Source organism: Lissotriton helveticus, chromosome 11 (genome assembly GCF_964261635.1).
Source record: "Lissotriton helveticus chromosome 11, aLisHel1.1, whole genome shotgun sequence".
In the NCBI taxonomy this organism is placed as follows: Eukaryota; Metazoa; Chordata; class Amphibia; order Caudata; family Salamandridae; genus Lissotriton; species Lissotriton helveticus.
Window position 1 is genome coordinate 207,909,413 of NC_136072.1, and position 27,102 is coordinate 207,936,514.

The 27,102-nt window shown below is 41.7% G+C and overlaps 1 protein-coding gene across 3 annotated transcripts in view; it reads right to left on the minus strand.

The window, feature by feature from the left end:
- Positions 1 to 27,102, minus strand: part of ERICH6 (glutamate rich 6) — a 407,363-nt gene that overhangs the window by 61,488 nt on the left and 318,773 nt on the right. For all 3 annotated transcript variants that reach the window (XM_078666090.1, XM_078666089.1, XM_078666091.1), the window contains one exon: positions 3,656 to 3,741. In XM_078666090.1, coding sequence (XP_078522216.1) covers positions 3,656 to 3,741 — 86 coding nt within the window. The remainder of the gene's footprint in view (positions 1 to 3,655; positions 3,742 to 27,102) is intronic.

Sequence of the window (27,102 nt, forward strand, 5' to 3'; positions counted from 1 at the left end):
TTTGGACAGCATTTTATCATCTGCCATTGACATAATAGAGCAGGACTTGCTAATGTTACAACATGGCCAGTCTCAATTACGTTCTATAATGCTGCTAGGCTGGACCTTACAAAATCTGCGTTTAGGCTACGTGCTATGGCGTCTAATCAACACCACGTCATTGTTTACTGTCTTTAACCTTACAGATAAAAAAATCTCTTTGGCAGAAAGAGGAGCAGACTATACGGTGCTGAGCATTGAAAAACTGGAAAGATTACCATTAACCGTTTCTGAGAAACCTGTCTTGGAATGGATAATACATGGCACCATCACGATACCAGTGACGATTTTCCAATTTCAGTATTGCTTACAACATATACCAGCAGGCCTGTATGAAAGTTTGGGTAAAGGATACATTAAGTCAACCTGGAATTTACCATACACACACAAATGTTGGAGTGGTGGAAAGGAAATGTTCTTAGTAGTAAAAATTGTAAAACCTCACTAAAAGGGACACTTTTATGCGAAGGTATTAATTTACACGGAGCCTGCGAAGGTTCTTCAAATAACCTTTCTTGCCACATGCACGGTTCACCAGCAGTGGTGATAGAACCAATTTTCAGGCAGCTTTCAAATGGCAGCTACGTTATGCTCAATGATCACAGCTGTTGTGGCATGTTGCCAGGAAAAGCGTATCTAGTTAGTGTGTCAGCCAGGGTTACTTGTTGTATGCAAGTATTGTATCCAAAAAGCAAGACAGACAGGGAGTCGGCGTTATGGCCTTACTGAATATCTCTTCTATACAAATTGATACTTTAAGCAGAATGAAAGCCATTCTTTGGCAAAAACTGTGTCACTGACCTCGTCTAGAGAAACGTATGATCTGCAAGTTGCAAGGACTTCTGCAGAGATACATGCATTATTATCAACAAACTGCCCAGTACATTTCGCAGAAATGTTAGGTCAAATCTTAAACATGTCTGATACCAGCGGTATTGCACATGTATTTAACACGATTTTTTCGGGGCTGTTAGCACCATTTGAAGCAGTCCTCTGCATTTGTCCAAACTTCGTGCACTCTGCGTTTGGTGGTTTGCCTCTCATTTTGGGACTCGTAGCAGTAATTCTATTTTTGTTTCTTTTGCTCCGATATGGCAAGTCCAGTCACCTGACTACCATGGAGAATGCTCTCGTAGCAATGCGGTACCGCGACAGGATTACAGAGATCCTTGGCTTGGCTCGTTTAAGAGATCTGAAAACCACTTGGTTTCTTTCATTCAGACCAATCTGGCAAGATTGCATCTTACCTATTCTACGATGCCTGCTTTGTGGAGAGGAATGCGTGTTATATGTTTGTCTAACCTTACCATCGGTCGCGCCAATGGATGCAGACGCATTACTGGGTTCGGTAACGGCTCACGTGTTGTGTTGCCCCCGACGGCTACCAATCCTGATGACGGCGTTTATTGAGATCTCACCAGCAAATCCAACAGGAGGTGAGGTACGAGGAACAACAGGCACACAGGTACCATCTGCTATGAACATTGCTATAGCCACAACTGATGCTGACGGTGATGCTTCTCATCTGTGCACAATTGATCTACTTAATGAAGTAGTTCAACTTTCACCTACTTTGGTAGACGATTTCTTTGCCAGTCTAGACGATTCGATGTTTTCTCATGAAACCGAGAATAACTTTTGAAATCTGCACACAGCGTTCCATGAACTCTGAATTTGGCCTTCACTTTTCATAACAATCATTCCAAAAGCCTTTGGAACTTTATTTTTCTATGGCTAATTTTGACTTTTTCCCAAAGAACTTAAAATAATTTTTTTTTTTTTGGCACAAAGTAATCTGCTTAAAGTAGAACTATTCTTAGAGAACAAGAAATTCTTTAAATACTTCCTAAAGAGACGATATTTGACCTGTCCTCAAAATGAAAACAGTATATTATTTCTGCTATGGAATGGTCTCGACATTTTATTCTGTAACTTAGAGCCATTTCATAAATGTCATTACTTGAGTCAATCAGTTAGCTTTGCCAACATCATACTTCATGTTTTGAATAACGCCTATTGCTTTTAGATGCGTACTATACAAATGCTCATTTTTTTCGTGTGCAAACCTTTTCAAATGCATTTTTTGTATTTTGGTTGGGATTATAAACACATGCTTTAGATATGTTTTAGTGCTTATAATTTAGTAATGTTTAACATAATAAAGTGGAGTGGGTGTTGTATATGAATTTAGGATCCTAGTGTAATTTTCCCGATTCCTGCCCATATATAGGTATAAATCACCCTATCCTTATATAGGCATAGAAATCATAACCATATTTAGACTTAGCCTATGCGGTCCAAATACGGCATGGATACTTCCACTAGTTCCGAAAATCCACAAGGATTTCTTGGAAAAAACCCGCCTTCAGCAGTCAGGGACTTTCCCTTGCTTGAATATTGATTTATCCAAGAACTCATGGAGTTTTCAAAGAACTGAGTCTTTGATGACGTTATTATGTCCAACCTTACGTCAAACATGGCACCTTCAAGGTATAAATATACCCACACTTGCCCAGGCAAACACACAGTGGTTTGGAGCAGTTCTACTATCTACTTTCCCGACGCACCTGCTACAGCAAGTGCCGAAGGAAGCCGACCCTCCAGCAGACGCACTGTGAGAGACGCTGTCTTTTCTCTTGCAGAGAAATCCAGCTCCAGTGTTTCCAAGCTACCCTTGCGGGCTGTTGGGAAATAGAGTCCTGAGAAAGAGGTAGCAGACCTCCTTCATTCTAAAACCAAGGTACGGAGCTGATTAGACCCTTAGAGAATTCTTGGATTAGATTCTTTGCAAAAGAATACTGAAACTAAGCTACACCTCACTTACTTCTTCCCTCGTACTAGGCCTAGGTTAGGTACACCGGGGTAGGCGTATTTTAGAAGCACCAGTTGAGTACTTTTAGTCTTTATTTATCAATGTATGTATTCTATGTATTTTATGGCGTAGAAACCATATCATGCTTTTACAGTATTATTTTATAATACTCTTCGTACTGTACGCATTGTACTTTGCAACCAGTATTACGATTGTAGCAATTAATTTCCTCTGCATGAGAAAGAAGACTATTCAATAAATACTTTTTATTGAAAACGCCCGTCTCTCTATTTCTCTGCACCTCTGGTGATACTAAGCATGCATGATTGACAGAGTGAAATAACTATCTATTGTTTCCGTGACTCTAGAGATACATTTCTTATTCTTGGGAAACAAAGTTGTCATGTTTATGCGGTTGTCAGAGACTAATCCCTTCTTGTTTATTCGAGAACGTTTCTAATGACCTCTGAGCTAGCTGGCACTCACAATTAAGTCTAGTATATTCGATAGAGACCTAGTAGACCTCAGTCCTACGTCTAATCTATAGGATATATTATTCCAATGCGCAGAGCCTTTAGGGAATATAGGAACTACACTACAGTACCATGCTGTCAAGTTCAGCAACGTGAAAAATCATAGGGATTTACCAATTGCCACTTTACATGTTTTATTTGTTTTTGTCTTTCTGGATAGCTTTACATTGTAATTTACTTTAATGATTCAAATTAAAATACCTTATAAAAGATATTAAAAAAAAGATTTTGCAAAGGAATGTATTTACATAACAGCAACTGAAAAGGATACAATAATTGGGCTGTCGCATCTGGAAAAAGAGTAAGAAATTTTACACCATTCTTGTAGTATCTTTCCAAGAACTGCCTGGGCATCAGCTGTCAAAAAATAAGAAAATGCGTTTATATCACTTTTTATATTATTTTTTCAGTCATCCTTATCAGCTTAAACTAGTTCTTCAAGTTTCAGAGTAATTCAAAGGCAACAGAATACACTAGTAAGAATAATTTTCCTGTGATGTGCGTTAAAACAAAGGTTTATACACCCGCTCTTGTATGCCTGCATGGTAGGAAGCACATGTACTGGTTTAAGCAATGGTTATTTTTTTTAATTTAAGCAGATGACTTTCTTCTTTTTATTTTTGTAGCATATGCTTCAATTGAAAATGTTTAAAAAGATGTAAACATCACACTTGCATGTCAAGATCAGACCTTTTGGCCTTACCAATGGGTTTTTAAATGAGAGTTCACTACTGTTAACACTGTTGGCACCTGGAAAATATTGAAAATTAGAAATGTGACGGAAATGCATTGTTTCTCGAACAGCCACCACGCTGATTCGACTTGAAGTTTCACAAATGAAGATTATGTTTATGTCACTGTAAGGAAGGCTCCTTTCAATGGGACGTTAGTGCCCAAACTCGAACAGCTGCTTGTGACATGGGCTGGATATCTCTCCTTAAAGGAGGCTGTCATCATAGCCCTGGCTGTGGAAGGGCGGTGGGGCTGGGGATTGCCCCATCATCGTACTCGGAGTCCTTTCACCCACCCAAGCTATAGCTGCGAAGTCTGCCCACTGTACAGGGGAACTGGGGCGGCTCCTTCACTAGGGCGTAGGAGCATTGCCCCACTGCTTTCTCGCAGTGTGAGAAAGCCAAAACATAAAATGGTAATAACTAAATGTTATTACTATTTTATGTTTGCTTTGCGCATTGTGGTCCGCGGGTGGGTGAAGCTGCTCTGCTCTTCAAGCAGGGCAGGTGAGGGGTGCGATAATTACCACCTATACTCATAATCAGGGCCAATGTGGAGAAGACATTATCCTTTCTATTATGCCCTTGAGAAGACAGACCTCACAGGACAGTCTATTTCTGCTTGCAACTGAAGTCCACCAGTGCTGGAAATGTAGAAACCACCAGTTCCCATTGTGTGCCTCTCTGACCCTTCACCATTGCAGCTAAGGTTGAGTTTTGCTGCTGAGACTTACTAGACAAGTTAGGGTGTTCTGCTTTTTGGCATGCCGACAGATATGTACTGAGGAAATCAATTATGGCATTCCTCATTGTATGCGGATTTGTTATCCAAACTAGTCGAGGTTCCTCAAATACAAGTTACTCCTTAGTTCCTAAATTGTGGCCCTGTAGCTCACAATGGCAATTCCAGGTGGGTTACAGGTCCAGCACCAATGTTTCTCTTGTACCTCACTGTTTATCCATGTTCCCTCTCAGAATCCCTGCTAGAAGGTCCCTCATTGCACGTATCTCATCTTCTAACTTTCTGAAGCCTCATTCCTGCTGGGCACAGATCGTGTACCATTCCCTACACTTTCACTGATGCTTATGTGGTCTGCAATCTACAATACCTCCTACCTCATCTCACCCTGGGGGTACTTTAATTGGAAGGCGAGGGACCAGAACCCCTCACAGGCTTCTATGGGCTTAGCTGCAGTATAATCTACAGTGTATTTACCTCACACCTCAGGTCCACTATACTTTCCCACCAGACCACACAACTAGATCACTGGATGTGGGAGTGCAGTGCCGGGAAGGGAACAGAGTAGGTGGAACCCTGTGGTGGGCTTGTCTATAGTTTATTGCAGTGACACACTTACCTGTGGCTAAATACCGGTGGTGACAATAAATAGCGTTTTCCCATAAGCGCTCCCTCTATTTGGTTTGCTCTACATGCCTTGTTCTACTGGTTTATTCCACCGGTATGTACTGTGTCAGGTGTTATCTTCCCTTTTAGGTGTCTTTCGGGCCATTTTGACCCAGCTGGTCTATACATTCTACATTCTAAATAAAGATAAAGTTCTAGCATTTCTGAAGTAAGTCTAACTTCTTCAGCTACAAAGTCTCAAAGCTGCAACCACCCAGTCCCTCTTCTTTGAAACCTGATCAATTGGATCTCACAAATGGAAGTTTATTCCCTAATAATGCTTAGATACTTGCTATAACAGACATAATATCATATGCATCTACGTACAACTCACTAATGGTCATGGATTTGGCTACATATTTTCCAGTATGAATAAACCCTTGCAAAAATGGAGAGCAGACTGACATATTCAGGATCGAGAGAAGGGTGCGGCAGGGCTGTATCTTAGCCCAACCCTCTTCTATCTATTTATTAATTATCTGGCAGGGATACTCAATTTTTGAGAATAATGACGCCCCTAAAGTTGGTTCCAGAAAATAGCCATGCTTCTTTTAGTAGATTAAACTCTCTTAATCTCCAAAATACCTCGGGAATTACAAGTCATTTTAGATTGTTTTTTTACATTTTGAAGATCGAGGACTAGAATTGAATGTCAGCAAAACCAAGTGCATGGTACTCAATCCCTATAGGTCTTCACAGCCAAGGTTGCAGGTTAATAATGTAATACTTGACTTGGGAAAGATTTTTACATATTTAGGAGTTACGCTTGCCCACAATTTTAGTTGGAAGGTTGAGATATACAAAAGCTTTCTAATGTTACAGCAAGAGCACGAAGCAATATTAAAAATGGTGAAGGAACTAAAATCTAGCAATCTAATGCCTGCTCTATAAATATACAAAGGGAAGGCAAAAAGCACAGCTCTCTTTGGTGCAGAGCTCTGGGGCCAAGTAGAAACTGCAGAGTTGACTTTGGTAGAAAAAAGATGTTTTAGACATCTTACTAATATCACACACAGCATGCCCACCCTTCATATGCTGCAGCATATGGGATTGTTCCCCATCTCTCCTACCATAAAGTCTAATTTTTCGGTACAGACTCTGGTCAACACCTGAACTAGAGTCCGACAGGGAACCAATGGGGGTGATTTTAAAAACAACAGGCCATTTAAGTATCAAGTGGCTGCTGTATATAAAAAAGATGCTTTATGCTGTAGGCCTCGAAAATCTCTGGGCCAACCCAGAAGTGATTCCCTGCTACTAGCATCAAGAGATTAACGATCGATGCAGGGATTACTTCTGTGGAGATAAGATCAAAGCATGTACGACTGGTAGCTCATGAGACCAATTCCCTTGATTTCAAGATTATGCCATCATATGAAACAGCACTCAATTCCATACAAAGCTCATTATCTAAACATCTGTACTTGAAGTTCAGGTGTGGGACACTCCCACTGGCCCAAGATACTTTTAAATGGGAGAAGTCCTACAGCACATGCAAAGCATTCCCGGTCTGCAATAACCCCTCTGAGACACTTTCCTACTTTTTATTCTTCTGCACAGCAATTCAAACCCTACACAAGAAATAGATTATTCCATTTTGCAATCTTATTGGTCTTAAGTCCCCTGATATAGCTCTGAGAATTCTTAGGTCAGGCACAAGAGAAGTAGTCGTAGTTGGTATGAGCAAGTATCTACAGGCAGACTGGCTAATCAGCAAAAGATTAGAAGGAATATCTGCACAATCACTTGAGGTTCAGGCTGTTGGTCCACGAGAGGGAGGGCTGTGAAACTGCTTTATGTGCCTGATCCGCACACGCTGTAGTCAAGATATACATGCGCAACAAAATGAGGTTTGTTGTGTTTCCCAACTTGGAGTGCTCCTGCCTTGTGTTAATAGCTAGACTGCAGATACAATTGCTATATTAGTATTGTAAATAGGAGTAAATTATAATAGATTATTTTAAGTGATGAGAATATGCACATGCTATTTTACTTTTCTTAGTTTCAAGTAGTATTCTATAATTCTTTTAAAGAGTGGTTTATGGATTGTAATACGAAATAAACAATATTCATGATGATGCTATTCATAATATTTTATTCTATTTAACTAGAGCATTTGAATAGCGCTTCACACCTCTCATACAGTGGCAAAGTGTTCTGATTTCCCTATGTTGCTATATGCCCTTGAGGAAATGACTGATTGGAAGGATGCTGGATGTGGTATTGCCTGTGTTGGGCATGTTGGTTGAGGTGCATGAGACTTAAAGACCTGCCCCAAAGATGGTGCAGCCTGCCTAGTAGTGCATATCCATAAAGTATAATGAGAATGTGAGAACTTGTGCAGCTGCACAAACATACATACCAGTTTAGTGTGCTTCTTGGGTATATGATGATGGGAAGAGTGAGGTCGGTAATGCCTTTTCGGTATTGGCTGATTGTCAACATTGCTTCTTCAAGCAGGCAGTGAGTAACAAAGTTTTTTTTCTGGATGGAACTGGAGGCTATGCCTGTTCAAGTCTTTATGAATTGATGCACAATGAAGAGAGTGGGCAGCTTGAGGCCAAAAGTCTAGTTTGATGATGCATGAAGTATTTTATTTTGAAGGATGAGTGGTTCGATCCCAATGATTGGTCAGGGAGAAATACACAATTGCTTTAAAGGTCATGCTTCTAGGTACTGGGAACCAGTGCAGGCAAAGGTGTGGGTCAGCATCAGTAGGCTGAGAAGCTGTCTAGCATCCACATTTTATATTCCCTGTAGTTTCCACAGTCTTAACAGAAGTATTGCAGGGTAGAGTCCATTGGCGTAGTCAATGTGAGAGACTAACACTGTAATTATAACTTGGGCTTATTGCTGGTTCCCAAGGTATGGGATACTTCTTAGACAATATCTCATCATAAGGTAGCTTACGTTTGTAACTTGGTTTACGTGTGGCTTAAAGAATAATTTGGAGGCCATTACAACTCCTAAGGTCATCTAGTTGTCTGAGTATGTTGGACGGGGTTCTAGTTCCAGAGGCGAAAAATGGTCAAAGGGTGATGCTATGTCCAATTTCTCCCTCTCCAATTGGCCGCCCAGGGAAGAAAAAATGACAGTCATGTCTTTTGTTTTTCGTGGTACGCACCGGGGGCATAGTGCTGCAACCCTGGTATATCACTTCAAAAAATAAAAAAATAAAAGGTGGCTGGTACTGAGTGTCTGTGGTGCCTTCCCGCAAACAGGCTGTTGGCCAGGCAGCCTTTGGACTATGTACGGAAAGTCATTAGCGTCCTACAGCCAATCCCACCACATGAAAGGGTGAACCATGATGGGAGTTTGGCTGCCCGAGGGGGGTTGGATGCTGGGCCTGGCAGCAGCTGGTGCCCAGCATGGAGTTGACGTTATATCTATACTACTATTATAAAGGAAGAACTTTGAGGCTTTGAGGCGGGTAAACTCGGGAACCACAGCGCCAATCCACACACCCAATACATCTTTGTAATCCTCAGGGTGTGCAGATGGACATAGGCTATAAAAAGTAAAAAAATATGTTATATTTTAAAAAAAAATTACATAAAAAAAAGTAGTCCCCGAGAAGTAGCGCCGGCCTCGACCTGCGTGCTCACGTCAGGAGCGTGAGGAGGAGCGGCGGACATGGCGCGGGGGAGGAGCGGTGACGAGCGGCCGGTGAGGAGCAGCGGACCGGGCGGACATGGCGTGGGGGGGGAGGAGCGGTGACGAGCGGCCGGTGAGGAGCAGCGGACCGGCGGTGAGAGATGTGAGCGGCGGAGCGGTGAACTGAGGAGCGGCGAGGAACAGAGGTGAGCGGCGGAGAGGTGAACTGAGGAGCGGCGGCTGAGGTAAGGCTCCGGGGGACAATGTCGGGGCAGGCGGGGGACTCAGAGCGCCTCAACACGGACAATGTCGGGGCAGGCAGGGGTCGGGGCAGGCGGGGGAAGGGGACTTACGCACATTCTGTTGACAGACCGTGGTAGAGGCCTTTGCATAGTGGTAAGTCTGTCACCCAAGCTGGGCTACATTGATAGGTTCACCGGATTTCGAAAATCAAGCACCGGAACATTGCATAAACAAGGAAGTAAGACTGCAATTTATCATCGATCAGTGGGCACAGAATGACTTAACCAAAAGTGATCAGCATCATAGAAAACACTAACAGTGAGTCACTAAAAGGAATTAAATGCAACGTTTACACACAGTGTCCTCTGTTTTATACTGCCATAATTGTGTACTTTTCAGTATTTCACAAGGTAAGGCTCCGGGGGACAATGTCGGGGCAGGCGGGGGTCGGGGCAGGCGGGGGACATGGCGGGCGGGGGCCCAAAATGCTGGACAATGTCAGGGCAGGCGGGGGTCGGGGAAGCCTGATTGCTCCCGGACAACGTCGGGACGGGCTGCTAGTATGGTAATAAAATATTACTTTACGTAAAAAAAAAAATAAAGGTTAAAGTGACTTTATAGTTAAGTATGCTAATAATATCTCAATTTGCATTAAAAAAACTTAGAAATTCACTGAAAAAAACACTTGTAAATGGGAGCATTTTAAAAGAAGAAAACCACTGAAATTCACAAATTATAGTAATCTCACATGGACATAACTCCTTGCCCAAAAAAGTAACTATAACTTGCGCCCTCGCAATGCACTGCTTATGACCTCACGTATTACATCACTCATGTCATGTTCTGTGACATCATTGATATATTCACTGAAACATCGGAAATTACATTGTTGATGACAAGACTGTGTATGGCGGTATGCAAGGTTTAATTATTTTAGTGCATGGGCTATAGTTACTCAAGATAACTAGTTTTGTTCATTTGAACCAGTATGTTTAGTCTTAACTGACATTTTCACCTAACTATAATCCCCCCTTAACCATTATTTTTTAGTGAACATATATATATATATATATATATATATATATATATATATTACCTACTGGCGGTCGCCAGTAGGTATATATAGTTAGGATTTTTTCTCTATGGGATTTTTGAAAATTCTATGTCTAATAACTTTGGCGTTTGTGGACGGAATTGGCTGAAATTTTCAGGAAAATGGCACATGTTGTTTCTGAGCAGCCCTTGAAAATTTGGGGGGGGGGTTCGTCAAGGGGGGGCCGAGAAAAAAGGGGGGTCCCAAAACGTGTTTTTAACATTGAGTTTTCCATAGGGCGGTTGGCCTCACTTTTAGCCCGAACGGCTGAATGGATTTGCACGAAACTTGGCAAAATTGTAGGGACTGGTAGCCCGATGTGCCTTTTGTAGGTCTCAATATATGTGCTCCAGTGGATTTTGAGAAATTAACGTTTAAAAAAAGATATATATCTGTAACAGCGGAAATGGCAGCGTCCCAGGACGCGTACTTTACGCGCAACGGAGCTTTGTGAAGCGAAGCTGATTGGTTCTCCGGCGTCTGTCAACATTCCAAAAAGTCCGTAGCGGCCGCCATCTTGTCTCTCGGTAGGATCGAGAGACAAGAGGAGGTCAAAACAAAGGGGGAAATAACTATAAGGGGGCATAGTAGATCCTCGCTGACCCCCTAGGTTTGATGTGGAGGTTTTAAAAGGGCCCCGCGGGGCAAAAAAAAAAAATAATAATAATAATCGAACGGCTGAATGGATTTGCACGAAACTTGGCAAAATATTAGGGACTGGTAGCCCGATGTGCCTTTGCTAGGTCTCAATATATGTGCTCCAGTGGATTTTGAGAAATTAACGTTCAAAAAAAGATATATATCTGTAACAGCGCTCCGCTTCGCGTAACGGAGGTTTGCGAAGCTGATTGGTCATTCTGTCACTGGGCTATAGTTGGGCTACATCTGGCTGATATTTGGGCTACATTTGTTTTTTTGTGTGTCTGGCGGCCATCTTTGGGCTACATTGGGCTACATTGGGCTTCATTGGGCTACATTGGGCTACATTTGGGCTCCAACATATATATAGGCCAATGTAGCCCAATATATATTTTTCAAAGTTAATTTTCGTAAAAACCACTGGAGCATATATCTTGAGACATAGCAAAGGCACATCGGGCTACCAGTCCCTACAATTTTGCCAAGTTTCGTGGAAATCCATTCAGCCGTTTGAGCTAAAAGTGAGTCCAACCGCCCTATGGAAATGAAGGAAATGAATGGGTAATTTGTAATTAGCAAATAGCTAATCGCAAACTAGGAATGGTAAAGAATCGCTATTTATTCCTTAAAGTTCGCTATTTAGGAAATGCAAAAAACTTTGATGATACATATGGCGGTTCATCTCTAACAAGATAAGAAGCATAGGGATAGATTTATGATGACTGGCGCATCACCAGGGATGTGTTAGTCATTCTGTGTCGCTGTTCCGTCACCTATGGTGTGCTGCATTTACAATGCGGCGCATCATGGGGCAAAAACAGCACAGATGCGTGATGTATCTGTGCCGTAAAGGTGGCGCATTGCTGGAGTTGTATCGCAAGTGTGATGAAGCTCCAGCAAGGGTCGGGGGTGCCCCTGTCGCAGGGTTTCTGTTCTCACACAGAACAATGGACAGAGGATTGGAACTTCGGCGAATTAGGGTGTCCCAAAACTCACGTTAGTAATCAAAAACTCCTTAGCAAGCTAGGTACAGTGTCACATTGGATATAACAAACTCTCAATGTTTAGACAATCCAGAATATGAACTTATAGTACCTCAGGATACGTGGAACTCATGAACAGTCGGTCGTTATATATTTCTTAGAAACCAGAACATGGAGTTAAGAAGAACACATGTGTATTTGAAATGTTTATTTACTAATGCCGTCTTCTCAGGCGTAGTATCTTAGATAATACAAGTACACATATTATCAGTAGCAAAATTACCAGCATAGTTACTAGTACATAAAAAGCGAATGGTGATAGTATGTTAACATGCTGTAAATGAATAAGAGTTAGCAACACTTATAAGCAGCCGCGGGCCGTGGAGGGAGTTACGGTGAGGCAGGGAGGCGGGGAGGGGGAGAAGCAGGGTGGAGAATACAAGTACACATATTATCAGTAGCAAAATTACCAGCATAGTTACTAGTACATAAAAAGCGAATGGTGACAGTATGTTAACATGCTGTAAATGAATAAGAGTTAGCAACACTTATAAGCAGCCGCGGGCCGTGGAGGGAGTTACGGTGGGGCAGGGAGGCGGGGAGGGGGAGGGGCAAGGTAGAGAGGGCTCCACCCTGCTTCTCCCCCTCCCCGCCTCCCTGCCTCACCGTAACTCCCTCCACGGCCCGCGGCTGCTTATATCTCACCCTCCCTAATACACATATTATATTATTTGCTAAGAAGGTCTCTTTGTGTTGGTTTAGGGCGTGCCCATACTTTAGTGTCTTAGATTTGAAGGAATCACATCAGCATACACCAGCTCTCTCTTCATGTGAACCGCATCAACTGTTGTGTATGTGTGTTCGGCAAAGCAATATAAAACCCGCCTCATGCCCAGAATTGGCAGAAGTTGCACTTATGTTATGAGTATGAAGTCGTGGAGATCAGACCTCATAACAATTCTGTATCGTGTTGTTCTTGAAACTTATTTACAACAAGGGGTGGTGATGGACAGAGTCTCTGAATTAAGCAGAGTACTCTCACCCAGTCAAGAGATCAGGGCTAGATCCAACACCGTTTTTTAGCTCATTGCACCATCCCAGTTTCAGAACCTGGCTGTATGCAAATTAGTCTGTCCCTGGCCCAGTGCATCATGGGAACAGGGCAGACCAGACTACAAAAGCCAATTCTTACACTGGGAAGGAAACAAGCTTCCGGGGACCGGTTTCTGCCATTTCAGGCGTCTTCGGCCCGGCTTGCTTGAATCCTGATGGTGCAATGAGCAAGGGACTCACATCTGAGTATACCCTTCCACGCTTAGGGTGGACAAAATTATTTACAACAAGGGGTGGTGATGGACAGAGTCTCTGAATTAAGCAGAGTACTCTCACCCAGTCAAGAGATCAGGGCTAGATCCAACACCGTTTTTTAGCTCATTGCACCATCCCAGTTTCAGAACCTGGCTGTATGCAAATTAGTCTGTCCCTGGCCCAGTGCATCATGGGAACAGGGCAGACCAGACTACAAAAGCCAATTCTTACACTGGGAAGGAAACAAGCTTCCGGGGACCGGTTTCTGCCATTTCAGGCGTCTTCGGCCCGGCTTGCTTGAATCCTGATGGTGCAATGAGCAAGGGACTCACATCTGAGTATACCCTTCCACGCTTAGGGTGGACAAAATTATTTACAACAAGGGGTGGTGATGGACAGAGTCTCTGAATTAAGCAGAGTACTCTCACCCAGTCAAGAGATCAGGGCTAGATCCAACACCGTTTTTTAGCTCATTGCACCATCCCAGTTTCAGAACCTGGCTGTATGCAAATTAGTCTGTCCCTGGCCCAGTGCATCATGGGAACAGGGCAGACCAGACTACAAAAGCCAATTCTTACACTGGGAAGGAAACAAGCTTCCGGGGACCGGTTTCTGCCATTTCAGGCGTCTTCGGCCCGGCTTGCTTGAATCCTGATGGTGCAATGAGCAAGGGACTCACATTAGCACTCGCTGTACAGATATAGTTTAACAAGCAAAGCAGATAGTAGAGCAATAACATATTATTCTCATGTAAACCACGATGAACTACTAGGTGGAAAGCTAAAGCAACAACTAAGTGTCGTGTGCAGAAGTTGCAAAAAAGGAAAAATGGCGTTTAAACCGGTAATGAGCCCATGCTAACTTAACACGGTGTAAAGATATCCAGGACCTAGATGACACCTCCCCATGATCCGGAAACGAACTGAATAAGATAATAGAAGTGCCATCTCATGAGAGCAGATTGCAAGTTTATATGTGGACGGTCCGCAAGGTAAAGCATTAAAAACTAGGAAAATTTAATGCTAAAGAAAAATAAAACAGCCAAGTACTTTATCGAGTCTTAAGCCAATAGGCAAGGTAAATAATAAAAACTTGACAAATAAGTCAATGAATTGTCAATGAAATGCTAGTACTCAGCATATCAAACATGAAAAAGGTCTATGACATAACTGTGTATGCAAAATAAGCTGCAACAGCCTCCAATAGGAAGTCACCGTCTTCATCCGAAAAAGTTCAGCCATCCAATTTAAAAGCGGAAAAGAACATACGTGCTCTCCCAGCACCGGATCCTCTATCACCATCAGAGGACAGCTCGGTGGGTTTTCAAGAAAGCTCTGTTCCAAGAAAGACTGTGCTGCCGCCAGTAAATTCCAGGGACCAAGTAGTCCATGCATCAATGCCACAGCCATAATCCTTTCGCCAGGACAAACCAACTCGTGAGTAATGATAGGAGTTATCAGCTGATTAAAGTCGACGTCAGGAGAAACCGGTCCGCAGAGACACAAATCAATGGCCCAATCGAAATCACAGGTCAGGCAGTGAAATACAGGCTGGACACAGGTGAAGTAGGAGAATCGAAAAGATAATCCATATGCCGTGCTTAATATCACCAACGGCATTGTGCCATAATATTCTAGCATGCGATTGCGGAACAGTGTCAGCAGCTGCAGGGTGGGAGGTTGCATAGGAGGGACATCCATATTTAAAAATGTAAAAAAGCACAAGAGCGTCCGCTGGTAATGCAAGTAAAAATGCCAATCCACGAACCAGAGTGGAGAAAATAGAATGAAAGGAAGCAGGGATGACTCCAAAGATTTTCTCAAATGAAGTCACGAGACCACTGGTAACAACTTTAAAAAAGTGCGCCAGGGTCTTTGTGGAGGATGCGTTAAAGATAGTCGGAACCATCTTGCTGAAATTGAAAGGCAAATCTGAATTAAAAGTATTCCTTTTATCGTAACAGTAAGTGAACGGGTTATTTGCTGCAGAAATGTTCTATTTCCTCCCACACATGAACATAGGGAGTTTTCAATCTGGCCACAAATACCAACCTTGGGACAGATTTCAACGGCATGGCAAGAATAAGAGCTCTTTTGTCTCAGAGAGAGGTGGCCTTGAGTTCGGCCCGTGAAACTTTCGTGCTTCACATAGCGAACACCCGTACAGAGGTGCAGACCCTTTTCAATTAACTCAGAACAATCTTCATTATTGAGCATCAAATAACTACCATTTTCCAACAACTTGAACGTGGGGATGATAGCAGGAACTGGCGTGCCTTGCAACACGCAAGCCATATTTGGTCGGTGTTTGTTGCATGAACCGTGTAACTGTATGTGCCTACACATTAGTGAATGATCTGGCGTCTCAGTGCATTCCTCTCCATTCAGATAAACTTCTTGATCATCTTTGAAACATCTGTATGTGTATGGAAGCGACCAGACCTCATGAAGAAAAGCACTACCTAAAGGTTCATAACGACCTATTGGTATATATTTCATACAATTTGAAAACTTATATAAAGCAAAAGGCAGCGTTATTAAACCGTGGATAAGGCACGTTGCCAAAAAACCCGCAATCCTCTGCTGATGATGTCACTGAGCATGTCATGAATGATGTAATATGTGACATCATCAGCAGTGGATTACGGGTAATAGTATCTCTAGTTTACTCCCCTATAGCTGTCTTTCTTTTAACATAAGTGTCTGTTTCCTTCCCTTATACTTACTGTTTTTGGTTCGCTTCTAGTTCGCGTACCGGCGAGCGAACTGGGAAGCGAACTAAGAGAAATAGAGGTTGGCACAGTTCCAAATATTGTACCAATTTTTTTATAACGGGGAGGTAGTTCTGAAAAGAACTTTTTTTTTAATTGTTTTTGTTGTTTTATATTTTTTTTATTATTTTTCGGAACATTTTTTTACTTTTTTTGAATTTTTCTGAAGTTTTATATTTTTTTGGGGTTTTCTTGGAGGGGGCAATGAAAACGATTCATTGTAAAGGGCTCAACAGGAGCAACAAAACAAAAAAAGAAGTATTTATTATTTTGGGCGTTTTGTACAAACTTGCATATGATAGTCAATAGCTCTGTTGATCAGAGTGATGCTTTTTTCTCCGTAGGAAATGAATCCATCGCAAAATACGCAGGTGTGTTTTACTTCACCAAATTTCATTTGTATATTTGGCACCATCTCCCTGCCCTCTGGTCCCGTTACTTCCGGTACAACAGATCTTCTGGCCATAATAGGGAGATTATCTAGGTCGTTCCGAAACTGTGCAGCACTGTAGTTGTTAGGATGCCACCTAGTCATATGGCGATGCATTGTGTAGTTTCAGAAACTGTATTTTTTCTCGGTTCCTCTGGACAGTCTATCTTGACATATAAGGCAAGTTACGTATCTTGCATTTACTTTTTTCTGACCTTTGGGAATTTTAAAAAATTGCCAAATGAAGTTTTCTTTCCGGTGAGACGTCCTGGGCTGCTCAGGCAAAAACTGCCTCTCTTCGTGCTCGTCGTCCTGTTCCTCTTCTTCTTCTTCTTCTTGAATTATAACTTGAGCAGGTGGTCCACTCTTCCTTGGATGTAGTGGAGGTGGTGGGGAAGCACCAGCTGAAGCTACTAAAGAAGCCATTGCTCAGTGATCACAAAGGGTCTTTCTCTCACAATGATGAAAGTCAGAGTGAGGAAAGAAGGAGGGATTTTCATCATTTGGGAAAAACAAGAGTTCTCAACCAATCAAAAGTGTTCATTTTAGATTATATGACCTAGTCTTACATCATTAGGAAACCAAAAGTGAAATGAACCAATGAAAAGTGTTATTACCAAGTCACATGACTTGCTGTGTTTACGTTAAGCGCTTTGCAGGGCCTCCCGGTTTGCTTCCAGAAACCTGCGCTTTGCGACTCGCTTCGCGTACCAGTTCGCTAACGTAGCACGTCATATGACGTATCACGCGACAACGTGAAACGTCATGCGGACGGGAGGCGTCACGATGTTGTTTTCTAACGCGGCACTTGCGGTAAAGAAACGTTTACCGGCTCGCGGTCTATTTCGCGGCATCAAGGTCAGCTAACGGGAAGCTTCCCGATTCGCGAAGCGGGAACGAAGAAAAAAAAATATTAAAAAAAAAAATTATTCATAAACATATAAAATATATTTTTGGATTTAAAGAAGAATACATTTTACAGCTACAGATATTAGCTGTTAAAAAACCAATGAAATTCACAGAAAAAACCATAGGTTATAGACCATATATAGTTAGGAATTAGCAATTACAAAACCTTGAAAATTCACTGAAAAAACCATAGGTTATAGACCATATATAGTTAGGAATTAGCATTTAGAAAACCTTATTTTACTCACACAAAACCATTGAAATTCCATATATAGTTAGTTGCACTAACTATATATCGCGCACCCGCAATCCACTGCTGATGATGTCACATATTACATCATTCATGACATGGTCAGTGACATCACTGATGACATCACTGATGACATCTCAAATGACATCACTGATGACATCACTGATGACAACATCCAGTGACTGTATGTTTCTGTAAAGTTAAAATATGTCTTACATATTGAAGAATGAGTGGATGTAAAAGTGTCTGGATGAAGGATTTAGTAGGTGCATGACTGACTGTATAAGTGACTGATTAAATGTGTCTCACTGAGTGCATGGGTTAGTGACTAAACTGTTTTAAATTGTGCATCATTGTGTCTGTAGTTTTGTAATCTGATGCATGTGTTGATCATTAGCTATATGACTAACTATATGGGTTATTGATTAGTTGCCCAAGTATTTGTATGGGAGACTGAGTGTGTGTGGGGGTGTCTGGGAGGTGTATGACTCTGTGCATAGATGTGTGAGCAGTTGATTCACTAGATGTATGGGTTCAAAAGTGCATGTGGAAACAGCTGTATGGGCGGTTGACTGTGTGCATGAGTGTATTGGTGAGTGAATGGATATCTCAGTGCTACATGTCAAAGTAAGTACATATGTAACACACAGTACATGTGATAGTTGACATATATAAATAACTGTGCATAAGAGCCAGTGAATGTGTGAGTGGCTGTATGGATTATTGTGAACTTGTATCAGGGATTGTATAACAGAGTAAATATGTGTTATTATATGTTCCAATAAGTAAGGTGTGTATAACTATATAGTTGAGGAAATGGAGGTGTGATTGATTCTTTGCAAGACTGACTAGGTGTGTGAGTAACTCCATGGATGAGTGACAGTCTGTGAGTGTCTGTTTACACTGAGTGTATCTAAGGTTCATCGTATCATCACATGAATGATGTCATCAGTGATGTGATCAGTAATGTCAAATGAGATGTCATCAGTGATGTCATCAGTGATGTCATTTGAGATGTCATCAGTGATGTCATCAGTGATGTCACTGACCATGTCATGAATGATGTAATATGTGACATCATCAGCAGTGGATTGCGGGTGCGCGATATATAGTTAGTGCAACTAACTATATATGGAATTTCAATGGTTTTGTGTGAGTAAAATAAGGTTTTCTAAATGCTAATTCCTAACTATATATGGTCTATAACCTATGGTTTTTTTCAGTGAATTTTCAAGGTTTTGTAAATGCTAATTCCTAACTATATATGGTCTATAACCTATGGTTTTTTCTGTGAATATATATATATATATATATATATATATATATATATATATATTACCTACTGGCGGTCGCCAGTAGGTATATATAGTTAGGATTTTTTCTCTATGGGATTTTTGAAAATTCTATGTCAAATAACTTTGGCGTTTGTGGACGGAATTGGCTGAAATTTTCAGGAAAATGGCACATTTTGTTTCTGAGCAGCCCCTGAAAATTGGGGGGGGGGGGGGGTTCGTCCAGGGGGGGTCGAGAAAAAAGGGGGGTCCCAAAACGTGTTTTTAACATTGAGTTTTCCATAGGGCGGTTGGCCTCACTTTTAGCCCGAACGGCTGAATGGATTTGCACGAAACTTGGCAAAATTGTAGGGACTGGTAGCCCGATGTGCCTTTTGTAGGTCTCAATATATGTGCTACAGCTGATTTTGAGAAATTAACGTTTAAAAAAAGATATATATCTGTAACAGCGGACCGGGCAGCGCTCCAGTACGCGTACTTTTCGCGCAACGGAGCTTTGTGAAGCGAAGCTGATTGGTTCTCCGGCGTCTGTAAACATTCCAAACAGTCCGTAGCGGCCGCCATCTTGTCTCTCTGTAGGATCGAGAGACAAGAGGAGGCCAAAGCGAAGGGGCAAATGACCATAAGGGGGCATAGTAGATCCTCGCTGACCCCCTAGGTTTGATGTGGAGGTTTTAAAAGGGCCCCGCGGGGCAAAAAAAAAAAAAAATAATAATAATCGAACGGCTGAATGGATTTGCACGAAACTTGGTAAAATATTAGGGACTGGTAGCCCGATGTGCCTTTGCTAGGTCTCAATATATGTGCTCCAGTGGATTTTGAGAAATTAACGTTCAAAAAAAGATATATATCTGTAACAGCGCTCCGCTTCGCGTAACGGAGGTTTGCGAAGCTGATTGGTCATTCTGTCACTGGGCTATAGTTGGGCTACATCTGGCTGATATTTGGGCTACATTTGTTTTTTTTGTCTCTGGCGGCCATCTTTGGGCTACATTGGGCTACATTGGGCTTCATTGGGCTTCATTGGGCTACATTGGGCTACATTTGGGCTCCAACATATATATAGGCCAATGTAGCCCAATATATATTTTTCAAAGTTAATTTTCGTAAAAACCACTGGAGCATATATCTTGAGACATAGCAAAGGCACATCGGGCTACCAGTCCCTACAATTTTGCCAAGTTTCGTGGAAATCCATTCAGCCGTTCGAGCTAAAAGTGAGTCCAACCGCCCTATGGAAATGAAGGAAATGAATGGGTAATTTGTAATTAGCAAATAGCTCATCGCAAACTAGGAATGGTAAAGAATCGCTATTTATTCCTTAAAGTTCGCTATTTAGGAAATGCAAAAAACTTTGATGATACATATGGCGGTTCATCTCTAACAAGATAAGAAGCATAGGGATAGATTTATGATGACTGGCGCATCACCAGGGATGTGTTAGTCATTCTGTGCCGCTGTTCCGTCACCTATGGTGTGCTGCATTTACAATGCGGCGCATCATGGGGCAAAAACAGCACAGATGCGTGATGTATCTGTGCCGTAAAGGTGGCGCATTGCTGGAGTTGTATCGCAAGTGTGATGAAGCTCCAGCAAGGGTCGGGGGTGCCCCTGTCGCAGGGTTTCTGTTCTCACACAGAACTGTGGACAGAGGATTGGAACCTCGGCGAATTAGGGTGTCCCAAAACTCACCTTAGTAATCAAAAACCCCTTAGGAAGCTAGGTACAGTGTCACATTGGATATAACAAACTCTCAATGTTTAGACAATCCAGAATATGAACTTATAGTACCTCAGGATACGTGGAACTCATGAACAGTCGGTCGTTATATATTTCTTAGAAACCAGAACATGGAGTTAAGAAGAACACATGTGTATTTGAAATGTTTATTTACTAATGCCGTCTTCTCAGGCGTAGTATCTTAGATAATACAAGTACACATATTATCAGTAGCAAAATTACCAGCATAGTTACTAGTACATAAAAAGCGAATGGTGACAGTATGTTAACATACTGTAAATGAATAAGAGTTAGCAACACTTATAAGCAGCCACGGGCCGTGGAGGGAGTTACGGTGGGGCAGGGAGGCGGGGAGGGGGAGGGGCAGGGTGGAGAGGGCTCCACCCTGCCCCTCCCCCTCCCCCTCCCCGCCTCCTTGCCCCACCGTAACTCCCTCCACTGCCCGCGGCTGCTTATATCTCACCCTCCCTAATACACATATTATATTATTTTCTAAGAAGGTCTGTTTGTGTTGGTTTAGGGCGTGCCCATACTTTAGTGTCTTAGATTTGAAGGAATCACATCAGCATACACCAGCTCTCTCTTCATGTGAACCGCATCAAGTGTTGTGTATGTGTGTTCGGCAAAGCAATATAAAACCCGCCTCATGCCCAGAATTGGCAGAAGCTGCACTTATGTTATGAGTATGAAGTCGTGGAGATCAGACCTCATAACAATTCTGTATCGTGTTGTTCTTGAAACTTCAGCACTCGCTGTACAGATATAGTTTAACAAGCAAAGCAGATAGTAGAGCAATAACATATTATTCTCATGTAAACCACGATGAACTACTAGGTTGAAAGCTAAAGCAACAACTAAGTGTCGTGTGCAGAAGTTGCAAAAAAGGAAAAATGGCGTTTAAACCGGTAATGAGCCCATGCTAACTTAACACGGTGTAAAGATATCCAGGACCTAGATGACACCTCCCCATGATCCGGAAACGAACTGAATAAGATAATAGAAGTGCCATCTCATGAGAGCAGATTGCAACTTTATATGTGGACGGTCCGCAAGGTAAAACATTAAAAACTAGGAAAATTTAATGCTAAAGAAAAATAAAACAGCCAAGTACTTTATCGAGTCTTAAGCCAATAGGCAAGCTAAATAATAAAAACTTGACAAATGAATTGTCAATGAAATGCTAGTACTCAGCATATCAAACATGAAAAAGGTCTATGACATAACTGTGTATGCAAAATAAGCTGCAACAGCCTCCAATAGGAAGTCACCGTCTTCATCCGAAAAGAGTTCAGCCATCCAATTTAAAAGCGGAAAAGAACATACGTGCTCACCCAGCACCGGATCCTCTATCACCATCAGAGGACAGCTCGGTGGGTTTTCAAGAAAGCTCTGTTCCAAGAAAGACTGTGTTGCCGCCAGTAAATTCCAGGGACCAATTAGTCCATGCATCAATGCCACAGCCATAATCCTTTCGCCAGGACAAACCAACTCGTGAGTAATGATAGGAGTCATCAGCTGATTAAAGTCGACGTCAGGAGAAACCGGTCCGCAGAGACACAAATCAATGGCCCAATCGAAATCACAGGTCAGGCAGTGAAATACAGGCTGGACACAGGTGAAGTAGGAGAATCGAAAAGATAATCCATATGCCGTGCTTAATATCGCCAACGGCATTGTGCCATAATATTCTAGCATGCGATTGCGGAACAGTGTCAGCAGCTGCAGGGCGGGAGCTTGCACAGGAGGGACATCCATATTTAAAAATGTAAAAAAGCACAAGAGCGTCCGCTGGTAATGCAAGTAAAAATGGGAATCCACGAAGCAGAGTGGAAAAAATAGAATGAAAGAAAGCAGGGATGACTCCAAAGATTTTCTCAAATGAAGTCACGAGACCACTGGTAACAACTTTAAAAAAGTGCTCCAGGGCCTTTGTGGAGGACGCGTTAAAGATAGTCCGAACCATGTCGCTGAAATGCAAAGGCGAATCAGTATTTAAAAGGGTCTGCACCTCTGTACGGGTGTTCGCTATGTGAAGCACGAAAGTTTCACGGGCCGAACTCAAGGCCACCTCTCTCTGAGACAAAAGAGCTCTTATTCTTGCCATGCCGTTGAAATGTGCTCCCAAGGTTGGTATTTGTGGCCAGATTGAAAACTCCCTATGTTCATGTGTGGGAGGAAATAGAACATTTCTGCAGCAAATAACCCGTTCACTTACTGTTACGATAAAAGGAATACTTTTAATTAACCCAGAACAATCTTTATTATTGAGCATCAAATAACTACCATTTTCCAACAACTTGAACGTGGGGATGATAGCAGGAACTGGCGTGCCTTGCAACACGCAAGCCATATTTGGTCGGTGTTTGTTGCATGAACCGTGTAACTGTATGTGCCTACACATTAGTGAATGATCTGGCGTCTCAGTGCATTCCTCTCCATTCAGATAAACTTCTTGATCATCTTTGAAACATCTGTATGTGTATGGAAGCGACCAGACCTCATGAAGAAAAGCACTACCTAAAGGTTCATAACGACCTATTGGTATATATTTCATACAATTTGAAAACTTATATAAAGCAAAAGGCAGCGTTATTAAACCGTGGATAAGGCACGTTGCCAAAAAACCCGCAATCCTCTGCTGATGATGTCACTGAGCATGTCATGAATGATGTAATATGTGACATCATCAGCAGTGGATTACGGGTAATAGTATCTCTAGTTTACTCCCCTATAGCTGTCTTTCTTTTAACATAAGTGTCTGTTTCCTTCCCTTATACTTACTGTTCTTTTAAAAAAAAAAAATTTTGGTTCACTTCCGGTTCGCGTACCGGCGAGCGAACTGGGAAGCGAACTACGAGAAATAGAGGTTGGCACAGTTCCAAATATTGTACCAATTTGTTAATAACGGGGAGGTAGTTCTGAAAAGAACTTTTTTTTAAATTGTTTTTGTTGTTTTATATTTTTTTATTTTTTTTCTGAACATTTTTTTACTTTTTTTGAATTGTTCTGAACAGTTTTATATTTTTTGGGGGTTTTCTTGCAGGGGGCAATGAAAACGATTCATTGTAAAGGGCTCAACAGGAGCAACAAAACAAAAAAAAAGTATTTATTATTTGGGGCGTTTCGTACAAACTTGCATATGATAGTCAATAGCTCTGTTGATCAGAGTGATGCTTCTTTCTCCGTAGCAAATGAATCCATTGCAATGTACGCAGACGTGTTTTACTTCATGAAATCTCGTTTGAATATTTGGCACCATCTCCCTGCCCTCTGGTCCCGTTACTTCCGGTACAACAGATCTTCTGGTCATAATAGGGAGATTATCTAGGTCGTTACGAAACTGTGCAGCACTGTAGTTGTTAGGATGCCACCTAGTCATATGGCGATGCATTGTGTAGTTTCCGAAACTGTATTTTTTGTCGGTCCCTCTGGACAGTCTATCTTGACATATAAGGCAAGTTACGTATCTTGCATTTACTTTTTTCTGACCTTTGGGAATTTTAAAATATTGCCAAATGAAGTTTTCTTTCCGGTGAGACGTCCTGGGCTCCTCAGGCAAAAAGTGCCTCTCTTCGTGCTCGTCGTCCTGTTCCTCTTCTTCCTCTTCTTGCTGAATTATAACTTGAGCAGGTGGTCCACTCTTCCTTGGATGTGGTGGAGGTGGTGGGGAAGCACCAGATGAAGCTACTAAAGAAGCCATTGCTCACTGGTAACAAAGGGTCTTTCTCTCACAATGATGAAAGTCAGAGTGAGGAAAGAAGGAGGGATTTTCATCATTTGGGAAAAACAATAGTTCTCAACCAATGAAAAGTGTTCATTTTAGATTATATGACCTAGTCTTACATCATTAGGAAACCAAAAGTGAAATGAACCAATGAAAAGTGTTATTACCAAGTCACATGACCTGCTGTGTTTACGTTAAGCGCTTTGCAGGGCCTCCCGGTTTGCTTCCAGAAACCTGTGCTTTGCGACTCGGTAAGCGTACCAGTTCGCTAACGTAGCACGTCATATGACGTATCACGCGACAACGCGAAACGTCATGCGGACGGGAGGCGTCACAATGTTGTTTTCTAACGCGGCAGTTGCGGTAAAGAAACGTTTACCGGCTCGCGGTCTATTTCGCGGCATCAAGGTCAGCTAACGGGAAGCTTCCCGATTCGCGAAGCGGGAACGAAGAAAAAAAAATATTTTAAAAAAAATTATTAATAAACATATAAAATATATTTTTGGATTTAAAGAAGAATACATTTTAGAGCTACAGATATTAGCTGTTAAAAAACCAATGAAATTCACTGAAAAAAACCATAGGTTATAGACCATATATAGTTAGGAATTAGCATTTACAAAACCTTGAAAATTCACTGAAAAAACCATAGGTTATAGACCATATATAGTTAGGAATTAGCATTTAGAAAACCTTATTTTACTCACACAAAACCATTGAAATTCCATATATAGTTAGTTGCACTAACTATATATCGCGCACCCGCAATCCACTGCTGATGATGTCACATATTACATCATTCATGACATGGTCAGTGACATCACTGATGACATCACTGATGACATCTCAAATGACATCACTGATGACATCACTGATGACATCTCATTTGACATCAATGACCACATCACTGATGATATCATTCATGTGACAATACAATGCATCTCCTCATATTTTAATATAACCTCTGTTTCACCCAGTGTTAAATACAGAGTATAATTTTTGAAACCATTGACACACCAATACTAGTTACTACATATGTACTCACTGATTCCTACGTCTACTCACATTCACTCATTCACCCATACAATCATTCATACATACAATCACTCATCTTTACAACACTATCATATGCACTCATACACCTATACAGACACTCACACTCTGCCACTCATCCATGGAGTTACTCACACACCTAGTCAGTCCTGTAAAGAATCAATCACACTTCCATTTTCTTGTCTATATAGTTAAACATAGAGCACCTTATATTTTCAAACATATACTAACACATACTTACCTTGTTATACAATCATTGATATAAGTACACATTGATCTGCACAGAGTCACACACCTCCCAGCCAGCCACACACACACTCAGTCTCCCATACAAATACTTGGACAATCAATCAATAACCCATATAGTTTCTCATATAGCTATTGATCAACACATGCAACAGTTTACAGAACAACATACATAATGATGCACAAATTAAGACAGTTTAGTCACTAACCCATGCACTCAGTGAGACACATTTAATCACTCACTCATACAGTTAGTCATGCACCTACTAAATCCTTCGTCCAGACACTTATACATCCACTCATTCTTCAATATGTAAGACATATTTAAACTTTACAGAAACATAAAATCACTGGATGTTGTTATCAGTGATGTCATCAGTGATGTCATTTGAGATGTCATCAGTGATGTCATCAGTGATGTCACTGACCATGTCATGAATGATGTAATATGTGACATCATCAGCAGTGGATTGCGGGTGCGCGATATATAGTTAGTGCAACTAACTATATATGGAATTTCAATGGTTTTGTGTGAGTAAAATAAGGTTTTCTAAATGCTAATTCCTAACTATATATGGTCTATAACCTATGGTTTTTTCAGTGAATTTTCAAGGTTTTGTAAATGCTAATTCCTAACTATATATGGTCTATAACCTATGGTTTTTTCAGTGAATATATATATATTACCTACTGGCGGTCGCCAGTAGGTATATATAGTTAGGATTTTTTCTCTATGGGATTTTTGAAAATTCTATGTCTAATAACTTTGGCGTTTGTGGACGGAATTGGCTGAAATTTTCTGGAAAATGGAACATTTTGTTTCTGAGCAGCCCCTGGAAATTTGGGGGGGGGGTTCGTCCAGGGGGGGTCGAGAAAAAAGGGGGGTCCCAAAACGTGTTTTTAACATTGAGTTTTCCATAGGGCGGTTGGCCTCACTTTTAGCCCGAACGGCTGAATGGATTTGCATGAAACTTGGCAAAATTGTAGGGACTGGTAGCCCGATGTGCCTTTTGTAGGTCTCAATATATGTGCTTCAGTGGATTTTGAGAAATTAACGTTTAAAAAAAGATATATATCTGTAAGCGCGCTCTGGGCAGCGCTCCGGTCCGCGGACCTTAAGCGTACCGGAACTTCGCGTAGCGAAGCTGATTGGTTCTCCGGTGTCTGTCAACATTCTAAACAGTCCGGAGCGGCCGCCATCTTGTCTCTCGGTAGGATTGAGAGACAAGAGGAGGCCAAAACAAAGGGGGAAATAACCATAAGGGGGCATAGTAGATCCTCCCTGACCCCCTAGGTTTGATGTGGAGG